Source organism: Acinonyx jubatus, chromosome B3, assembly GCF_027475565.1.
Source record: "Acinonyx jubatus isolate Ajub_Pintada_27869175 chromosome B3, VMU_Ajub_asm_v1.0, whole genome shotgun sequence".
Lineage (NCBI taxonomy): Eukaryota > Metazoa > Chordata > Mammalia > Carnivora > Felidae > Acinonyx > Acinonyx jubatus.
The window spans coordinates 50,753,279-50,773,200 of record NC_069386.1 but is presented as its reverse complement, the minus strand read 5'-3'; the positions used below and the strand labels follow the sequence as shown (position 1 = coordinate 50,773,200).

Sequence of the window (19,922 nt, the reverse complement as noted above, 5' to 3'; positions counted from 1 at the left end):
TGCTTATGTTTCACTCCCAGAGCCCAGCATTTCCTAGATGTTAAATAAATATCTGACAAAAGAATTCAAATTCCGTTCATTTGTCTACTCCCGGAGGTCCACTCCCACAACTTGACTGAAACCCCTGACACCAAACTATTCCAATGACTTTAACTACCAAATCTGTTGGCTTTACATTTAATCCTCATAATAATTAACATCTGGATAGCTACCGGCAATACTGTACAGGGTGGTTCCAATGAAGAGTTTGTCAGAAACTTGGAAAAAGTTGCCCTCTAAGAGTTAAACTAGTAAAAAGCAGCGGGTAATGAATGCAATCCTGCGGGAATTTGGAAACCATCAAAAGAACCAGTTTCCTAGGAAGAATTTCAGACAGGAAGAATTGCATGGGGATTGCAACTTGAAAATCCAAGTGTGGTACTGCACTCCTTTTGGAGAAAAGGAAGAAGTTTGTCAGGCAAGCAAGTACCTAAAATACAAGAATTCAAGATGCCAACTCTTTGACAAAGATATCCTTTGAGAGTGCTTTAAGTGGGCAGCTGAGAAACTTCTTAAGATCAACTATTTGTTCTCATTCCATACTCACAAAACAACCTACTGAAACTTTGCCTTCCCTTTGTGTCAAACAATAGGGAGAAAGGAGAATTAACTAGTTAGGCTAACTGAAGTGTCTAACAGTTGTATTTTTATTAATAAATTGGCATTCTGGTATATATCCTACATCAATATATTTGCGAGCTTGAGTTAAAATCTCAGACACCCATATATAAAAAAAATTAGTATATGTGATCTTGGATAAAGAGATTCTGTTCCTGAAAGATAGTGACATGCACGTGAGGGCAAGATTGAATTTCTGGGAGGGAGACTTTGGTCAATGGGGAATTTACAAAGGTCAGTGCCCCATTGTGGGGACGTGAGAAGCCATCCTTCCCCAGGTAACACTCCCCTGCATCATTAACCATGTACCTTAATGTTTAAAATTGCACACTAATCACCAGAATCCTGTTTTTCAAAACTTTTTTCTCTTGGCCTCTAGGATACTACTCTCTTATTCTCTCCTACTTCTCTGGCCATCTCCTCTTAATCTCCTTTGCTGAGTCTTTACTTGCCTCTTTCTTTTTATTAAGTTTGTTTATTTTTTGAGAGCAGGGGAGGGGCAGAGAGAGAGAGAGAGAGAGAGAGGGAAAGAGAGAGAGAATCCCAAACAGGCTCTGAGCTGCTTGAACCCACAAGCTGCAAGATCATGACCTGAGCCAAAACCAAGAGTCAGATGCTTAACCAACTGAACCACCCTGACACCCCTTTTCCTGCCTCTTAAAGGGAGGATTCTAACAGTTCTATCCTTGGATCCCTTCTTTTTCAAGTTTACACTCTCCAGATCACTTCCACCTCATAGGTTCAGCTGCCATCTATGTATTCCGGATCAGTGCTATGCAATAGAACTTTCCGTGATGATGGAAATATTCTCTATCTGTGCTACCAATACAATTGCTACTACCTATATTTGACTATCAAGCATTTTTTTGTTGTTGTTAACGTTTTATTTTATTTTTGAGACAGAGAGACACAGAGCATGAACGGAGGAGGGTCAGAGAGAGGGAGACACAGAATCTGAAACAGGCTCCAGGCTCTGGGCTGTCAGCACAGAGCCCGATACGGGGCTTGAACTCATGGACCGGGAGATAATGACCTGAGATGAAGTCGGCTGCTTAACCGACTGAGCCACCCAGGCGCCCTTGACTATCAAGCATTTAAAATGTGACTAGTACAACTGAGAAACTGAATTTTAAATTTTATATCATTTTAATTAATTAAATTAGCCACAGGGATTAGAATCACTGAAAAACCGTATTAACAGAGATCCTCATTAGGTCTGAGGCAAGGTTCAAGTATTCATGTTTAACCAAAGCTCCCCTGGTGATTCTGATCCACACCTGCACAAGATTTTTCAGGCTTGGAACTTGGTAGGTGTAAAAAAGCTTTAAAAAGACCAGAGGTCTTTTAAAGGCTTAGGTGCACTAGCTCAAGAGTTTGTACGAGTCCAGGAAATAATGTTCCACCACATCCATTCCTCAAGCAGCTGAGAGAGGAAATCCACCTACATCATTGCTGAGATTGTAGCAAGGATCAAGAACAGAATACATTTACCCCCTTGTGGCTGCATTTTGCATTTTATTGGCCAGAGGGGAGGCGGCCTCCTCTATGTCACCAGCAGTGCTCACAATTTCTTCAGCCACTCCAGGCTTGGATCTTGGGGTCCTGGGGGTGGCTGGGCATGTCGGGCATGTCCCCATCATCTCAGAGGGGGCACTGGATAGTTGTAGGATGTGGCCTGGTCAATTATGGTGACATATTTGATGAAGGGGCTAAGGATGGGCAGAATTGTAGCGAGGCCTCCTTAGTGAAGGATGCAACCGGCACTGGTTCCTTAGCCCAGGTATCCTCGAGGAAGGTGGCACCAGCTTATTTTTTTAAAGATGTTATTTTTAAGTAATCTCTATACCCAGTGTGGGGCTCAAACTTAACCCTGAGATCAAGAGTTGCATACTCTACTGACCAAGCCAGCTAGATGCCCCAAGAACAGAATATACTTTTAATAAAAGGACGCTATAGGAAGAGCCTGGAAGATACATTCAGGAAGTCAACTGAGCCACTGAGTACCACAACCCCTGAGGATAAATGGTGATTTCTGAGAGCTAAGCCCAGGGAACAAAGATTACCTGAATAGGTGATACAAGCTAGATAACTATAGAGAGCAGTTTCAACCACTTGAGTACTGGCAATGGAACTTAGAAATTGGAGGATGCCACTTCTCTAGGGACTGAGATGAGAGATCTTTATATGAATTGAAAATTCAGACAGGAAAATTTTGAATGAATTTAAAATAATGATGAACAGTGGGGTCTAGAAGAGACTTCACAAACTTTCAACATTTTAAATCTCATAAAATATTTGCCACAATGTATTTCTAAACTTTCCCTTAACTTTACTTGAGTGCCTCCTGACAGTATACTAAGTTGGATGGCCTCTGAGTTGGTTTAGGACATTCCTTCCTTCCTTCCTGAAGTCTTTTTAAGTCTTCCCCCTCCCCCCCCCCAATGATTAATAGGCATGCCTTATATATGTAACTTATCACACACATATTATAAGCTGTATTGCCAAGAATATTGATGAAAAATATATTCTATGCCAGGCCATAAATACTAGTGGAAAGAATGGAAAAAGAGGCAAAATGCCCATGTAGTAGGGTGGAAAAGACATAAGCTTTAACTCAGATTTGATTCCTGATTCTTCTAACAGTGAGACTCTGGGCAAGCTCTTCAAGCTTCCTTTTCTTTCATTATAGAATATCTATACTCTCTGCAGTATGGCTGTAAGTATTAAATAACATATAAATTGTTTACAGTGCCTGGCACATTCATAGTAGGCATTCACATGTTCTCTTCCTCCTCCCAGTGTCCAAGTTTAAAATACATATCGTCAACTGTACTTCCATAATAAAAATTTTTAGAAAGGACATCTTTTTCATAGATTATCCATGATAGAGTAAAAGGGGCTGATTCCAATGCACATATAGTTTTAGGAATTGAGAATGAATTCCTACCATGATGAAAAGCCTTCTTCCCATCTAGACTGACACTGTATTCCTAGATCTAGTAGACCACATGGGGTGTCAAATACCAAAAGTTTAACAGTGACCACCTCTGTAGAATGATAGCTACAAGGGTGAACAGAGAAAGGGACTTTCATGTTTACATAATTATGTAGTGTGAAAATTTTTATAATGAACATATATTGCATGAATTTTTAAAATTAAGTTTGAAAAAGGATCACCACTTGATTCACAAACCTAAGTAAGAGTGAAGATCCTTAGAACGAAGCCTTGAAAGAGAAATGCTTTCCTTTCTTTCGGGCTGGGAATGACAAAGACCTGGTCTGGGGAAATGGCAGGAAGAAGGAATCTTCTTTTGGATGCCTTCCATTCAGTCCCCACCCATTTCATCACTATTTTTCTTTTTTTTTTTTTAATTTTTTTTTAACGTTTATTTATTTTTGAGACAGAGAGAGACAGAGCATGAACGTGGGAGGGTCAGAGAGAGGGAGACACAGAATCTGAAACAGGCTCCAGGCTCTGAGCTGTCAGCACAGAGCCCGACGCAGGGCTCGAACTCAGGGACCGTGAGATCATGACCTGAACTGAAGTTGGCCGCCCAACTGACCAAGCCACCCAGGCGCCCCTTCATCACTATTTTTAATTCTCATCTGATAAGAAAATTCCCAAGGACTTTCTGCAGGTTGGTTGTGACTTGGAGTTCTTTTTCAAAGCAAATTATTAGTATGACTCATTGGGTTAGAGTGCAGAACTGTCAAGTGAGCCTGTGGTAAATGAGGAGATCCCCATTACCTATCACAGGTGGACAGGTTGTCTGCTGGTATCTTTACCTGCATGCCAACACTCAATCTAGTGACATGGTCTATGACTACAAAGAGGCATGATATGGCAAGAGTGGTAAAGACTCTGCCTGTGACAAAAGACAGGTAGGAAAAGAACTATTACAATAGAGATAGTGCCAGGGCAAGGGAGAGCAGATTTGTACTTGGTCACCATACCTCAAGTGGAAAAAACATGGGCATAAAAGACCCTAAGAAGAAGAGGGACAAAAAGCCAGCATGTTTCCCTTGCCAGGAAGGGCACAGGATGCAACCAGATGTTGCAATCATCTTCTTGAAATTTTCTTTAAAATACCCAGAAACAAGAAAAACCATGTACTAGCAGTAATTCTAGAAAAGTTGCAGTGAGGTACCCACATAAGAAGACACCTCTATCCAACATATATTACTAATTTTTCGATTACTGGAGAGGTCAAAGAATAACTTTTTTTTTTTTTTAAAGCATTTTGATGGTTTAACTACTTGGTGTTTTCCAAGTTGCACTCAAAATTGTCAATATTTACTTTGGTCAAATGAGTAAGTCTAGATACATATATTGGAATGCCAATTCCAAAAATCATATGACAGAATTTAAGAAGGCATATTATCAATACTCTCACTCTATTCTCTCACACAGACCCAGAAAGGCTAGAGGATTCCTGGAGTCAGTCCCATCAGATGCTATTACAGCTAGAATTACAATCCCAACATTTTGGGTCCTAATTCCATGTTGTTTTCACAGCCTGAAAATCAAGAATAAGTCGTCAAAAATGTGTGCCATCGAAAACTTTTTTTTAGCTTTATGGAATGTAAGTGGCCTTTTCTCTTTGAGCTGGTATTTTTTTTATTTACTTAAAAGAGAGAAAGAGAATGCACAAGCCGGGGGTCGGGGGGGGGGGGGGAGTAGACTCCATGCTCAGCAGGGAGCTGGATGTGGGCTCAATCCCACACCTGGGATTATGACCTGAGCCAAAGTCAAAAGTTGGATGCTCAAGTGACGGAGACACCAGATGCCTCAGCAAGTATTTTAAAAGTTATTTATAAGAGGCTTCTTGCTGGCCACCCCACAGCCTGCAGTCACATACTCATCACTGGTCTGATTTCCCTTGAATAGTCTATCCATTATCTGGATCCCAATATAAGGACCTTCTCATCTCCAAAATTCCAAAGCACTCACCTGGTCTTTGACTCCCAGGTCTCTTGGTGTGGCCTACTTGAGTAGTATGTATTCTCTAACCTGCACTTGTTGCTTTGTACCAGCATTCCCAGTATCTGTGCCTTGTCATCCGATCTGCTGTTGCACACTGTCCCTGCACAAACATCTAAAACCATTCTTCTTTTTAGGGGGATGGAAGGAGGGCTTTTGATGCATTCAATCAATTCACTTCCTCAGTGGTTTTCCTATTGTGACCCTGAGCAAGAACATGATAAATTTCTTTGGGGAAGAGGCTCAAGACATCTTCCTTCCCCTCTTGTCAGCTGTAAAGCTAGAATGGAAACTGTCTGATGGTTATCAGAAATTCACTTAATCACATGAAGATCTCATCTAAAAACAAAAGCCAAATACACGTTTCTTTGTTTTTGCGTATATTTACAATATAAATATTAATTTGTTTTCAAAGTACATATTTTTTTTTTAACAATTTGCAAAAGTTATCTAGCATGGGACAGCAATTTAATGTAAAGCTTCTGTAGTAGCAATTAAGGAAAAATAGAACTGTTTTGGGAGTAAGGAGTTCTAGAAGGAATATGAATGGGCATAATGATCTGAATTTGCAAAGGGAATGTGAAGCAGCTTAGTCCACGTTGCACTGCCAAAAACAGCATGTTACAGGACTAGTATGTGAGATAGCAACCAGGATGGGATATTGTAAAAACTAAACCTTGGAGATATAAAAAGTACACATGCTTGCATAGTGCGTTAATCTTAAAGAAGCTCAACATTTCATTCTCATTTTCAATAAATTAAATGAATAGTACTTAAAACACATCACACACAAAATTAAAGACTTGTGCATATATTTTGGATTTCAACATTAATGTCAAAAATACATAGTATGATTTTACATAGGATTTGTGCTACATTAGAACACTAGAGACAAACATCACTTGAGTATTAAGGAAAACATTAAATATTAAATAACTGAGAAATAAAATGTGTAAACACTAATCTAATTGGGGAAGGGGGGGTTGCTATTGCAACACGTCCAATGAAGTGGTTTCGACAGTACAAAATGGATTAGGACATGAGTGTTTCCAGTCTACTTGGAATATGTGGATCTCATTCCAGGAATCCTTTAATAAAAACTGGTCCAGGATAACAGGAGAGGATCCACCCTCCTGGATGTTAATTGGTGCACTCCGTTCTATGCTAATTTTTACTTTCAAACTTGGGTACTGAGCGAACGCTTTAAATTGTCACTCCTTATCAACATCTTGGTGAAAACTGAGGGTTTGTTGGCGATTCAGTGTAAGATTTGAGTTCATACGCAGCACCACTATCAACTTCCATTGACTTTCTAGAGAACAGGAGCCGTACATCTCTATGGAGGTAGATCTTTCCAGATTTAGAACTCTGGAACCTAAACAAACAAAAAAGATGCATTATTTCAGGGAATGAGTCTTTAAAGTTCAGTAAATTTTGAAAGCAAAAAGGAGTCTTGCTACCAATATTAAGAGTAACTGTTTAACAAGATACTTAGTCTTACATTGCTAAAGTATGTGCTGCTATTTAAGTGCCTCTTCCTTACTATTCCCTAAACATCCCATACTCCCTTTCCTTCTTACAATGTCAGAGATATTTTTTTATTTACATAATCTCTACATCCCATGTGGGGTTAAAACTCATGACCCTGAGATCAAGAGTCACATGTTCCTCTGACTGTACCAGCCAGGTGCCCCAGAGATGTTTCTTATTTCTATAAAGCTTGTTTCACATGTGATCCTTTTTTTTCAAATCTCTGACACCATAACACATGCACTTTCCCTTATCTACAATGTCAAGTTTCAGTTCACATCAGTCAATTATACTACATTTGGGCTTTGCAGCCCTAGCATCTTACAGTCACACAGACTGCTTTATTTCATATAACTTGCCCTCCCCCAATTGTGAGTACATTAAAATGGATTCCACACTTGAGAAGTCACCACAGAAAATAATCAACTATTGAGGACAATTACTGCTATCATCAGTAATGGCTAGCTAATAAAGCCTAATCATCATTAAAAAGACAAAAATTTGTAGTGAAATGAAAATGGTTATCAATACTGTATATGGAACTGTATCTATTCCCTGCTAATACCTGTAACATAATACAGGGTGCTGGAGTCTTTTGTCATATAAACTTATCTGGCAGACATTCAAACATATCCTTTTGTGCTAATCTCTCTGGTTTACCCTTTGCATAACAGAAATACTCTTTGGGTTTATGAATTTTACTCCTAAATTAGCTGAAAAATCTGGTGGCCAGTTTTATGTGAGCTGAACGCCAGCTCTTTCAATCTGTCTGAAGTTTTTTAACCTTCTCAATCTGAAGGAGAAAAATGAGAGCTTTGGGAAGTATACCATACTCATACATATATATGGTATACTTCCCAAAGAGGTTTCTTTACAGCATTTAAAGTATCTAATCACTCTGTGGGGATTATATAAAAGCTGGGGTAGTTCATGTTTACTTTGGAGAATGTTGGTTATTTATGGTGGTTAAACTTCAAGAGGAATGGTATCAAATGGAAGTTTAGAGAGAGTTGAATCTTATCCTAGCTTGGGCTGGGATCTATTCTTATGGTCTGCTATTTCATACCATTTCTCTTTTTAAAAAAGTCTTCAGAGTCTGTTTTCAGATTTTCATTCTCACAATCTGTATACATTCACATTAGGCTCATGTCAGGTAGTGTAGAGTTGGGTTTAAAAACATTGCTCCAGTTCAACATGTCCTTAGGATGTAGAACACCAGACAGAAGACCCCAGGATAAGCAGTACTATGTGGGAACCCATTAATAGACTTTTTCAAGTATGGGGTTAAGTGGACAGCTCAGTCTTCATGTACTCCTGATGACCACAAGGCAGATCTCTTGAAAAAAAGCTGGCAGTCACCATTAGCAGCAGATTAAAGAGGTCGTCTGCCTGCGCCCTGGATGAGAGGTGCCTCCTCCTCATGAATAGGATCTTTGAAGTAAGGAGTTAGGCTAAAATGAATTACTGTCACTGATGTGGTTAAGAACTTACTATAAATAGCATCTGAAAATTACCAAGAACAAAGTTACAGGCAAAAGACTATTCAGCTCTCTCCCAACCAACAGATTTGCTCATTGCCTGAGAACTGCACTAGGATTTCAGGGCCACAACCTTACCCCAGGATACTGGCAACACAGACCTCAAGGGCAAACAAATGGTTTTTCAAAATCTTGTGCTGTGACCTGCGTAGTACAAGTTAGAGGAAAGGTATTTCTGATGGAATTACCAGAATATAAACTCTATGAGAAAAGAGATTTTCACACTGCTGTTTCCCTAGTACCCAGAAACATACTCAACACATAAATACTTGTTGAATGAATGAATGAGGGTTAAAAACTTCCCTGCCCGATACAGTAGCCACTAGCGACATGTGGCTACTGAGCACTTGAAATGTGGCTAGTTCAAACTGAGTTGCCCTGTTAGTATAAAACCTATACTTGATTTCAAATATTTAGTGCAATAAAAGAGCATAGAATAACTCATTCATAATTTTTATGTTGATTATATATTCAAATTAAAACATTTGGGTATGTTGAGTTAAAGGAAATATATTAATCTTTCCTGTTTCCTTTTTAAAAATTTTTTTATTTCAGAGAGAGTGTGAGTGGGGAAATGGGGGTAGAGAGGGAGAGGGAGAGAGAGACAGAGATTATTAGGTGGCTCCATGCTGTGCTGAGCATGCAGCCTGATGTAGGGCTTGATCCCATGACCCCTGGGATCATGACCCGAACTGAAATCAAGGTTGGACACTCAACTGACAGAGCCATTCAGGCACCCCAATCTTTCCTGTTTCTTATTTTTTTCTATCACTTTATTTTTATTATTTTTAAATTTTTTAAATACTTATTTATTATTGAGAGAGAGAGAGACAGGGCACAAGCAGGAGGCACAGAGAGAGGGACACCCAGAATCCAAAGCAGGCTCCAAGCTGTCAGCACAGAACCCAACAGGGGACTTGAACTCATGAACCATGGGATCATGACCTGAGCCGAAGTCAGACATTTAACCAACTGAGCCCCCAGGCACCCCTCTTATCACCTTTTTTTTTTAATTGGCTACTAGAAAATACAGAACTACATATACGGTTCATATTACAGTATTTTTAAGATTTTATTTTTAAGTAATCTCTACACCCAACATTAGGCTCGAACTCACAACCCTGAGATCAAGAGTGTCATCCATGCTCTACAGACTGACCCAGCCAGGCGCCCCCATATTACAATTCCATTGAACAGCATTGATTTAGAAAATGTGCTTCACTGCCCCAGATATGTCAGAATTTGTTTTGATATAAAATATTTTACATTACATAGCTATAAATGAAAACTTCCTTAATTCAACAAGTAACAATGAATGAAGGAAGATATGCTCTGTGTTTTCTGCATCTTGGCATATGAAAAGTTTCCAAATTAAGCAAATTCCAAGGGGGCACTGGTCTAGAGTGACACGTGTTAAAATAAACAAAAAAATTTGGAGTTGTTCTTCTGAAGTAACATATTTTCATATTTATTTGAAACATTACCTCAGATGTATGAGGTAGCGCAATAACCGTTCTTCTGTATGTCGGATGTTCTCTTTATTAACGCTTCTCTTCATTTCTTGTTTAACAGGTACAGAAAAAGTTCTTTGTCGTAGGAATGTCTGATGATTAGCTGGCATATCTCGTAAGTCATATATCACAACAAACATCTTCACCACAGTCTTATTAGGGTTAAATAAGGTCTGAAGAAACAATATAAAAATTTTTCTTAAAAAAGTGATTTATTGAGTTGATGCAAAATAATTGTGCCAATAATAAAATAGACTATTTAATAAGAAGTTAATCCCACTGGATATAATTTAGTTTTGGGAACTAAAGTTAATAACATTTTAGAAGTTTATGAAAAGATATTCACTATTTTAAAAAACGGTTCAATTTATTTCCTGTAACAAATCAAAATCTTTAGTCACAAATTTCATATTAGACAATATAAACTTTTACTCTTTGTTCAGATTTTTACAAATGCTTCCACTAAAGTAAGCAAAATACACCCTTACTGGATTAAAAAATTCCAGTTCACTTATTTCAAACATTAGCTTTATCAAAGTGTGTCAAACCCAAAGTACTCAAAACAGAATGTTAATTTTCATCACATTTTGATAAGTAAATACAAATTGTTTTAAAATAAAAAAGCTAGGTAAAACTAGACTTTTTGGTATACTAGGTATGTATAGTTACTATAAAATTAAAAACATGTTCTGAAAAAAGAGACTTTTTCTTATTTGGAAATTTTTCCAAGTTTAGAAAATAAGGTGTATTATTAGTTACCAAGTAGACTAAATAATACTTCATGTTCTCACAGTTGGATTCGTTTCAAAAACTGTAGTGTAAAATCATCAATATTATAATAGACCAAAATATGTATCCTTAGTTAAGACTGAATTAAATTCAACTGATACTTGACTATTAATAACCAGAGGAATATTATTTTTTAAAGTACTAATTTTTAAACAAGATCCCAAGCTGCTGATCTGACTTTAACCAAATTACCAACACATCAATAGGTAACTTGGTGCCCGTGCTTTCAGAAGCTCATCCGTGGCACTGGACATCACTCACTGAATCAAAATGAGAAATATATCAATATTATGATCCAACTTTTGAAATCTAGCGAGTCTTAAGATTAAGGCTAATACATTCAACAACCACAACAACTAGCAAGCTAAAAGTTCAAACCATGTTGATAAAAAATTAAACTATATAAGGAATGAAAGACACACCTAAATTTCAGATTTAAAATTAATCATTAAAGTTGGTAGTCCTCAAACAAAGGGGTATGAACGTGCTGCCTTGGGATTTATGCCTCATTATTATGACAACTGATAGCTAGCTTTTCCATGCTTTCACATGAACTACATAGCCAAGGGCAAGAAAACAAGATGATTATCACTCTTTTTAGTTCAAGAAATCCATTTAACATAAAAGTCTTACTTTAATATGCAATGATTCTTCCTCAGTGAAATTATATATATATACATATATATATGTACATATATATATGTATATATTGCAATATGTGCACACAAATGTATCACATAATACCATGTTTCATCCCTGTGTGATGTGAACCAAGCAAATGTACAGAAGACTCCTTGATGTATTTGAACAATAGTGATGAGTAAAAATGGTCTGGTGAAGCATTGATCACATTGAGGCCAAAAGGCATAAAAAGGCTTGTTGAATTAGACCAGATCCTGAGTATAAGGAACTTAGCTAGACTTTTTTGTTTTTTTTTAATTTCAACTTTCTTGAGGTATAACTGACAAATATCAGTTAGATTCTTGTCAGTCTGCTAGAGCCAGCTTTATAATATACTTTTGGGCATGTAAGATTATCCTGGGTCTGACTTGGAGATGAACCCAATTGTAAACTGGCCTTGATATCAAATTACCCTTCTGAAAAACCAAGACCAACGATGATGAAGGACTGCTTTGGGCTCAAGGAATTCTCCTGAGCCAAAACTAGATCAACACCTACACCAAAAGGAAAGATGCTTTCTCTGCCCTCACATCTGTCAGACTACATTTCTACTTGGTGTAACCATTTTAGTAGGTTAATTTAGAAATTATTACACCAGGGATAATATAATTTTGTTTCCCAAGTTTTCCTGCCAAAGCAATACTAGCATTTGAGGTTTCCTTTTAAATAGGTCAATCTCAGTCTAACTATATTAAATAGAAGGAACTAGTAAAGTTCTAATTACATTGAAAACAGCTCTATTTAAGTTACGTAAACTGTCATATACTATTTTTCTAAAGCATTCACCTTGATTAGATTATTAATGTTTTCCTTTTATGGAGGTCCCCACATGGCCATTCCTGGGGCAGAGCAGGGAAACTCCAAAGAAAGCTGCAGCCCCACTGTTACTTACCAAAGTTGTTGCAGCAGCAGTAGCAGGAGAAAGGGCTAAGTTCTATATGTATGTGAGAGAATGATTATTGCAATTGTAGACTATAAAACACATACCACTTGTATTGTTCCTGAAGGAGGTACTCGATAACCCCTTTTACCAAGGGACTCTAAAGTAATCACACCCTTGAAATAAAAGAAGACAAATTGAGTACAAACTGATGCATATGTATATGAAAGGCTAAAATAAGTATAATAAATCATGTAACTACTAAAATTTTAGAATTCTATTTGTATGCAAAAACATTCCCATCAATAGATACATTCTGAGTATGAAATATTGAGGGTCCCACCCAAAAGGAAACAATTTACTGCTCTTCCTGCAGATGGTGAAATAAATAACATTACACTGTTTGAAATTTCCATTAAGATATACAATATAGAAGTTCCTTAAAAAGGAAATACAGTTAGAAGACAGGATTATTTTCTTGTATCATGTGGAAAGAGAGAAATGAAAAAGCAACTAATTTATTGTTCTTTGGACATACAAAAAGTAAAGAATGCAGAAGGGTCTAAGTCTTAGCCAACAGTGAAGTAAATTCTTTAGTCAGTGAGTTAAATTACATATATGGATTTCTGACTAGAGATAGACCAGCATAATCGGCATCACCTATAAACTTGTTAGAAATGCACAATTTATGGCTTCTCCCTAGATCTATCAAATCAAAGCTGTAGTTTTAAGATCCTCCAGATGATATCATATGTACATTAAAGTTTAAGAAGTACTATACTTCCCTATACTAGAGAACATAGTTTTCTGAGAAGGATGTTCTAATCACTACAGAAACCCAAACAACGGGAAGCACGTATAAATTAAAACAAGGAAAGCTAGAATTGAATATATGCAAGTTTCTAGAGAACTAAGATGACCAAACGACCACAGGTGGTAACTGTGATATTTAATTCTTAGAAAGGGGGCTGTTTCATTGGTTTTAACTGGGGAAATAGTTTCGAGTAGTTAAGTAGAATAAATGCATGCTCTGCATTTCATATCCCATCATTTTACATTGTACATGACCAAACATGTCAACTGAAGTAAATATAAAACAGGACTGTCCCATCAGACATTTTTGCTGGATTTGTAAGAAAGACCAGGGTTGGTGGGTAAAAAGAAAAAGTGCACAAAGGTGAAAAGGAAAGCCAGACTCTGCTATGTGAATCAAATGCCATCCTTAGACTGTTAAATTAACATATTAATATTAGGAAATGTTTGTGGAAATGGGCACTGAAAGGACATATGTTGTTCTTGTCTAATGTGATTTACCGCGTGGTCATTTAAAGCATAAAAACAGCATATTAACAAACTGCATCTCTAACCAAAATAATAATGAAGCTTTAACAATTTCTTATGATCTGCTTTATGTGAAAAAAGCTGTGGCATATAATGCCCCTCTTCTTCCTAGTTCCAGGAAAAAAAAGTAAAATATATCCAAATAATAGCTACCTTTCATAATCACATTGCTATAGGCAATACATTACTGTTCTTCCCTTGCCTCCTTCCCCTAAATACATATAAGAAAACTGGTGGGGCAAAAACTACTACTACCAAGCCTATGCTTATTTCCTTTGATACATACAATTCTAATAGTTTTCAGAACATGGTAGCAATAATTAAATCAATTTATAAAGAGAGTATGTGTATTTCTAAAACTTTATAGGTTAAGCCAACACTTCACAACCGTCTCTAAGCAATGTAAGATCAGTAGGGGCACTAGCAAATTACAAATTTTAGACAGAAATTGGGAAATTATTTGGAATTTTATTATTTATTATTGTAATTTTAAGTAACTTAATTATTTAATAATTATTTTTAATAATTAAATTTATTTTAGTTGGTCAGAATATTCATGTTTCTACCTATAAAAGTTACTGTACTTATTGTATTTATTTTCTTAAGGTTTATTTATTTTGAGACAGAGAGAAAGCACAAGCGGGGGGGGGGGGGCGGTCAGAGAGAGAGGGAGAAAGGTGGGGAGAGAGACAAAATCCCAAGCAGGCTTCCTCTGTCAGTGCAGAGTCCATTGTGGGGCTCAATCCTACCACCCTGAGCCAACGCTTAACCAACTGAGCCACCCAGGTGCCCCAAAAGTTATTTTATTTAACATAAAGAAGAAAAATACATTTTGTCTGGTATTGAAGGATGGAAAAGAAAGATGAAGATAAACAGAATTAAAATCTTACACAAAAACTCCACAAATTACTCTGCTATAGAGAATATGCATGCAGTAAGTAAAACTGAAAGAAGTCTATCTTAATTTGGTGAATTACAAATAGAGAAAGATAACATATGGTCTTGTTAATCTGATGATAATTGAAGTCGTACCATGAATTTACCACTGGCATGCCTTCTTTAGACCATTCTACCTGGTTCCACCATTCAATAATTTCTAAACAGTGACATGTTGCTATGTAACAGTTGGAGAACATTTTTACCAGTGATACCCAAATTGGAGAGAGATATTATGTGGCTTTTTGAGTTAATCTTTAAGGAATTATTTCATGAAAAGTCCTGTACCAGTTCTATATCACAAAAACAGAATTTTCTGTACATAATATTATCTTTTGTGAGTCATTTGTATTATTTGTGATGAGAGGTCCCAAGGTAACAAGTAGGAATTTGGTATCTCAGTTCTGCTGGTCTGTGATATATATTATCAAAATGTGATCAGTCCTTTAAAAACACACTAAACTACAAGAATGTAAATAAGATTCCCTAAATAAATATGATTAATTTTATTAATTTATAGTAGGAAAGATTTTTGGTCTAAGATTTGGACTGGGTCATTTGCAAAAGGAACCCATTCCTAATGAATAAACTAACTTAGAAAAAATTTAATTACAAAATGGAAAGTTTACTGAAGAATATTATCAAAGAAAAGTAAGTCAGGGATTCTTTAATGTTTGCTTATTTTTGAGAGAAAGAGAGAGAGAGAGGGAGGAAGGGAGGAAGGGAGGGAAGGAGGGAGGGACGGGGAGGGGGAGGGGCAGAGAGAGGGAGACAAAGGATCTGAAGCAGGCTCTAGGCTGTCAGCCCAATGCTGGGCTCAAATTCACAAGCCGTGAGATCTATGGCCTGAGCCGAAGTTGGATGCTTAACTGAGTAAGTCAGGGATTCTTAAAGGACAGACAAACTCAACTCAATAACCTGATTTCATACTCTTTCTGGTATCTATTCAAGTTATAACCATTTGTGTGTACTTTCTAGAGAGAGTGACAAAACTCTTTATCATTTAATCCTATCTTTTTAGATGTCAACCAAGGTCAAGATAAATGCTGTTCTACTCTTTAAAAAGCATAGTTCAAATTCTCTCTTCCTTGTTAATTTCACTCAAAAATATTTATTTGAGCTGATTTCAGTCATTCACTCTTTTATCTTGTTTCTAACCCACCTTAATGGTCATTGGGGGTTTTGTACATTAATGACAGATTACAATAAATGAGCAGACACCATTATGTTTTCTCATTCGAAGTATGAAACACTGAAGTATGAAGCTCTTCATTTTACTCTTAAAATGGAGTAAGGCTAAAACAACTTTCCTTAAGCAAACAGGGCCAACAATGAGTAGGCTATATTTAAGTCCCTAAAAATGTATAACTTCCTTTCCTTTGTTGTCTATTACATAGATTTCTCTTTTCACAACCTTTAGTTCTTTCTTGAAAATCTAGAAGGTTGTGGAGAAGGATATTAGAGGAAGCAACTGGGCCAAGTGGGAAGCTAGAAAATTCAAATAGCAAGGCCAGGGCTGTATATTTCTATAACTAAAGCAGTCTGTATTTCTGAAAGTAAGACCTAACATGAAAACACAGATGTGACCCCTTATTTGAGACCATTACTGTAAACTATGTATAGACTTGCAGGGTTAGCCACTTCTCTTTCTTTGTCTTTTGTAAAAGGGCTGATACCAAACATGCACCAAAACTCCGTATCATTTTTGCAGTTAAAGGCTTATTTTATTCTCAAGTGATCAGAATAACAAAATGGGAAAGACGTAATCATGGGATCATTGAGTCAAAACTGTGCTTTTACTTAGCTATCCTACTCTCCACTAGAACATTAGTGTGGAAAACAGAAATAGCTAGTATTCTAAACAACTCTAGGATTAGAAAAAAATGGTCTTGAAACAAACAGCATAAACAGAGTGAAAGAGTCTCACAGAAGACTTAATAACTCACCAAATCTTTACCTAAATCTTCCTGAAATGAGGATCACATGTGAAGGCAACACTTATGGGACCAGAGTATATAGTAAGTACTTGAGAATTTGTCTGAATTCAGCAAGATATGAAATCATAGTGTCACTAATAAAAGTTTTATCATGTTTTTAAATCACATAGAAACAAGAAAATTTTCAGCAGATCCTCAAATGCAAAAGAGGATATTTGTTGTTAGAGCTAGCTCAGAAATAAGTTGTGAGATAACATGTCAGTACTTTTGTTTCTATTCAGCCTTCAATTTTCTCTTAGGAAATGCTTTATGTTTTCAAGTATTACCACAATGCAGTATTAAATTTCTTTAAATTTAAAGACACTTGCAATTTAATTGGTTGATTTTAGCAGACAGAGACAATTTTTTAAAATACTTGCCATATAAGGAGAGGGAGCATTATCATCTGAAACACTGTAGAATGACACTTCAACTGGAAGAGTCAAATGTGTGGGGCAGAAAATACCACTTGCCCCTACCTCAGCAGTAAAACCATCAACAATGCCAAGAGGATCTAAACGATAGTTCAAGACAGACTCCTGGAAGACAAAATAAATTTTAAGAAACAAATTTTAGAAGTTAACACATTCATTTCTTTTTTCATTTAAAGAAAAACATTACTATGATTTCTGGTACCAAAAAAATAGTTGCTACTCAAACAGAATCCAACAATATGTTAAAAAAATCATTTCTCACTATCAAGTGGGATTTATTCCAGGAATGCAAGGATGGTTCAGTATTTGAAAATCAATAAACATGATAGTCACTTCAATAAGAAAAAAGATAAAAATTATATGATCATTTCAACAGGTGCAGAAAAAGCATTTGATCAAGTACAATATCTATTCATAATAAAATCCCTCAACAAAGTAGGTTTAGAGGGAACATACCTTAACACAATAAAGGCCTTAAATAAAAACCCATAGCTAAAATCATACTCAGTGGGGAAAAACTGAGAGCTTTTCTCCTAAGATCACGAACAAGACAAGGGTGTCCACTCTGAAGTCCTAGCAACAGCAATCAGACAACAAAAAGAAAAAAAGGAATCCAGATTGGTTAGGAAGAAGTAAAATTATCACTCTATGCAGATGACATGATCCTATATTTAGAAAACCCGAAAGACTCCACCAAAAAAACTACTAGAACTGATAAATGAATTCAGTAAAGTCTCAGGATACAAAATCAGTGTGCAGAAATCTGTTCCATGTCTATATACTAATAAGGAAGCAGGAGAAAGAGAAATTAAGAAAACAATCCTACTTAAAATTGTACCAGAAATAGTAAGATACCTAGGAATAAACCTAATCAAAGAGGTAAAAAGACCTATGCTCTGAAAACTATAAAACAATGATGAAAGAAATTAAAGAGGACACACAAGAAATGAAAAGATATTATATGCTCATGGATTGGAAGAGCAAATATAGTTAAAATTTCTATATTACCCAAAGACATCTGCATATTTAATGCAACCCCTATCAAAGTAACAACAGCATTTTTCACAGAACTAGAGAAAAAATACTAAAATTTATATGGAACCCTAGAAGACCCCAAATAACAAGAGAAATTTTTTAAAGTTTATTTTAAGAAAGAGTGCAAGCAGGGGAGGGGCAGAAAGGGGAAGAGAGAGAGAATCCCAAGCAGGCTCCACACTATCAGTGTGGAGCCCGATGTTGACTCAAACCCATGAACTGTGAGATCATAACCTCAGTGGAAATCAAAAGTTGGACACTTAACTGACTGAGCCACCCAGGTACCCCAACCAAAACAATTTTGAAAAAGAAAAGCAAAGCTGGAGACATCATAATTCCAGACTTCAAGTTATATTACAAAGCTGTAGTCATCAATATAGTATGGTACTGGCACAAAAATAGACACAATAGATCAAGAGAACAGAATAGAAAACCCAGAAATAAACCCCCAACGATATGGTCAATTAATCTTTGACAAGGGAGGAAAGAAAAATCCAGTGGGAAAAAGACAGTCTGTTCAACAAATGGTGTTGAGAAAACTAGACAGCTACATATGAAAGAACTAAAGTGGACCACTTCCTTACATCATACACAAAAATAATTCAAAATGGATTCAAGACCTAAATGTGAGACACCTAAAACCATAAAAATACTGGAAGAGAGCACAAGCAGTAATGTCCCTGATGTCAGCCACAGCAATATTTTTCTAAATATGTCTCCTGAGACACGGGAAATAAAAGCAAAAATAAACTATTGGGGCTACATCAAAATAAAAAACTTCCACACAGCGAAGAAAACAATCAACAAACCTAAAAGGTAACTTAATGAGAGAAGATATTTGCATACGACATATATGATAAAGGATTAGTATCCAAAATATACAAAGAGCTCACACAACTCAACACCCAAAAAAAATAATCCAACTAAAATATGGGCAGAAGATATGAACAAGCATTTCTCCAAAGAAGTCATATAGGTAGCCAACAGACAAATGAAAAAATGCTCAACATCCCTCATCGTTAGGGAAATGCAAATCAAAACTACAATGAGATATTGCCTCACACCTGTCAGAATGGCTAAAATAAAAAACATACACAATAAGTATTGGCAAAAATGTAAAGAAAAAGGAACTCTCTTGTACTCTTGGTGAGAATCCAAACTGGTGTAGGCACTGTGGTGAACAGTATGGAGGTTTCTGGGGTGTCTGGGCAGCTCATTCGGTTAAGCCTCCAACTTCAGCTCAGCTCATGATCTCACAGTTTGTGGGTTTGAGCCCCATGCTGGGCTCTGTGCTGACAGCTCAGAGCCTGGAGCCTGCTTCAGTTTCTGTGTCTCCCTCTCTCTCTGCCTGTGCTGCTTGTGCTGTTGATTCTCCTGCTCTCAAAAAATGTTAAAAAACAAATTAAGAAAAAAACAGCATGGAGGTTCCTCAAAAAGTTAAAAACTAGCCTACAATCCAGTAACCACACTACTAGATATGTACAGAAAAGATACAAAAACACTATTCAAAGGGATACATGCACCCCTGTGTTTACAGCAGCATTATTTACAATCGCCAAATTATGGAAGCAGCCTACAATACATGAATGTAAGATATAGGGTGTGTGTGTGTGTGTGTGTGTGTGTGTGTGTG

The 19,922-nt window shown here is 36.7% G+C and overlaps 1 protein-coding gene across 10 annotated transcripts in view; it reads right to left on the bottom strand.

Annotated features, from left to right (window-relative positions):
- Positions 1-6,433: 6,433 nt before the first annotated feature.
- Positions 6,434-19,922, bottom strand: part of ATOSA (atos homolog A) — a 113,978-nt gene continuing 100,489 nt past the window's right edge. For 7 of the 10 annotated variants that reach the window (XM_027067273.2, XM_027067272.2, XM_053224003.1 and 4 more), the window contains 4 exons: positions 17,201-17,359; positions 12,675-12,743; positions 10,191-10,390; positions 6,434-7,013 (listed from right to left, as the gene is read on the bottom strand). In XM_027067273.2, coding sequence (XP_026923074.2) covers positions 6,860-7,013; positions 10,191-10,390; positions 12,675-12,743; positions 17,201-17,359 — 582 coding nt within the window. In that variant the 3' untranslated portion in view covers positions 6,434-6,859. Of the gene's footprint in view, positions 7,014-10,190; positions 10,391-12,579; positions 12,744-17,200; positions 17,360-19,922 lie in introns of those variants that run through there. The other 3 variants (XM_027067274.2, XR_003423091.2, XR_008299175.1) reach the window with 3 other exon arrangements.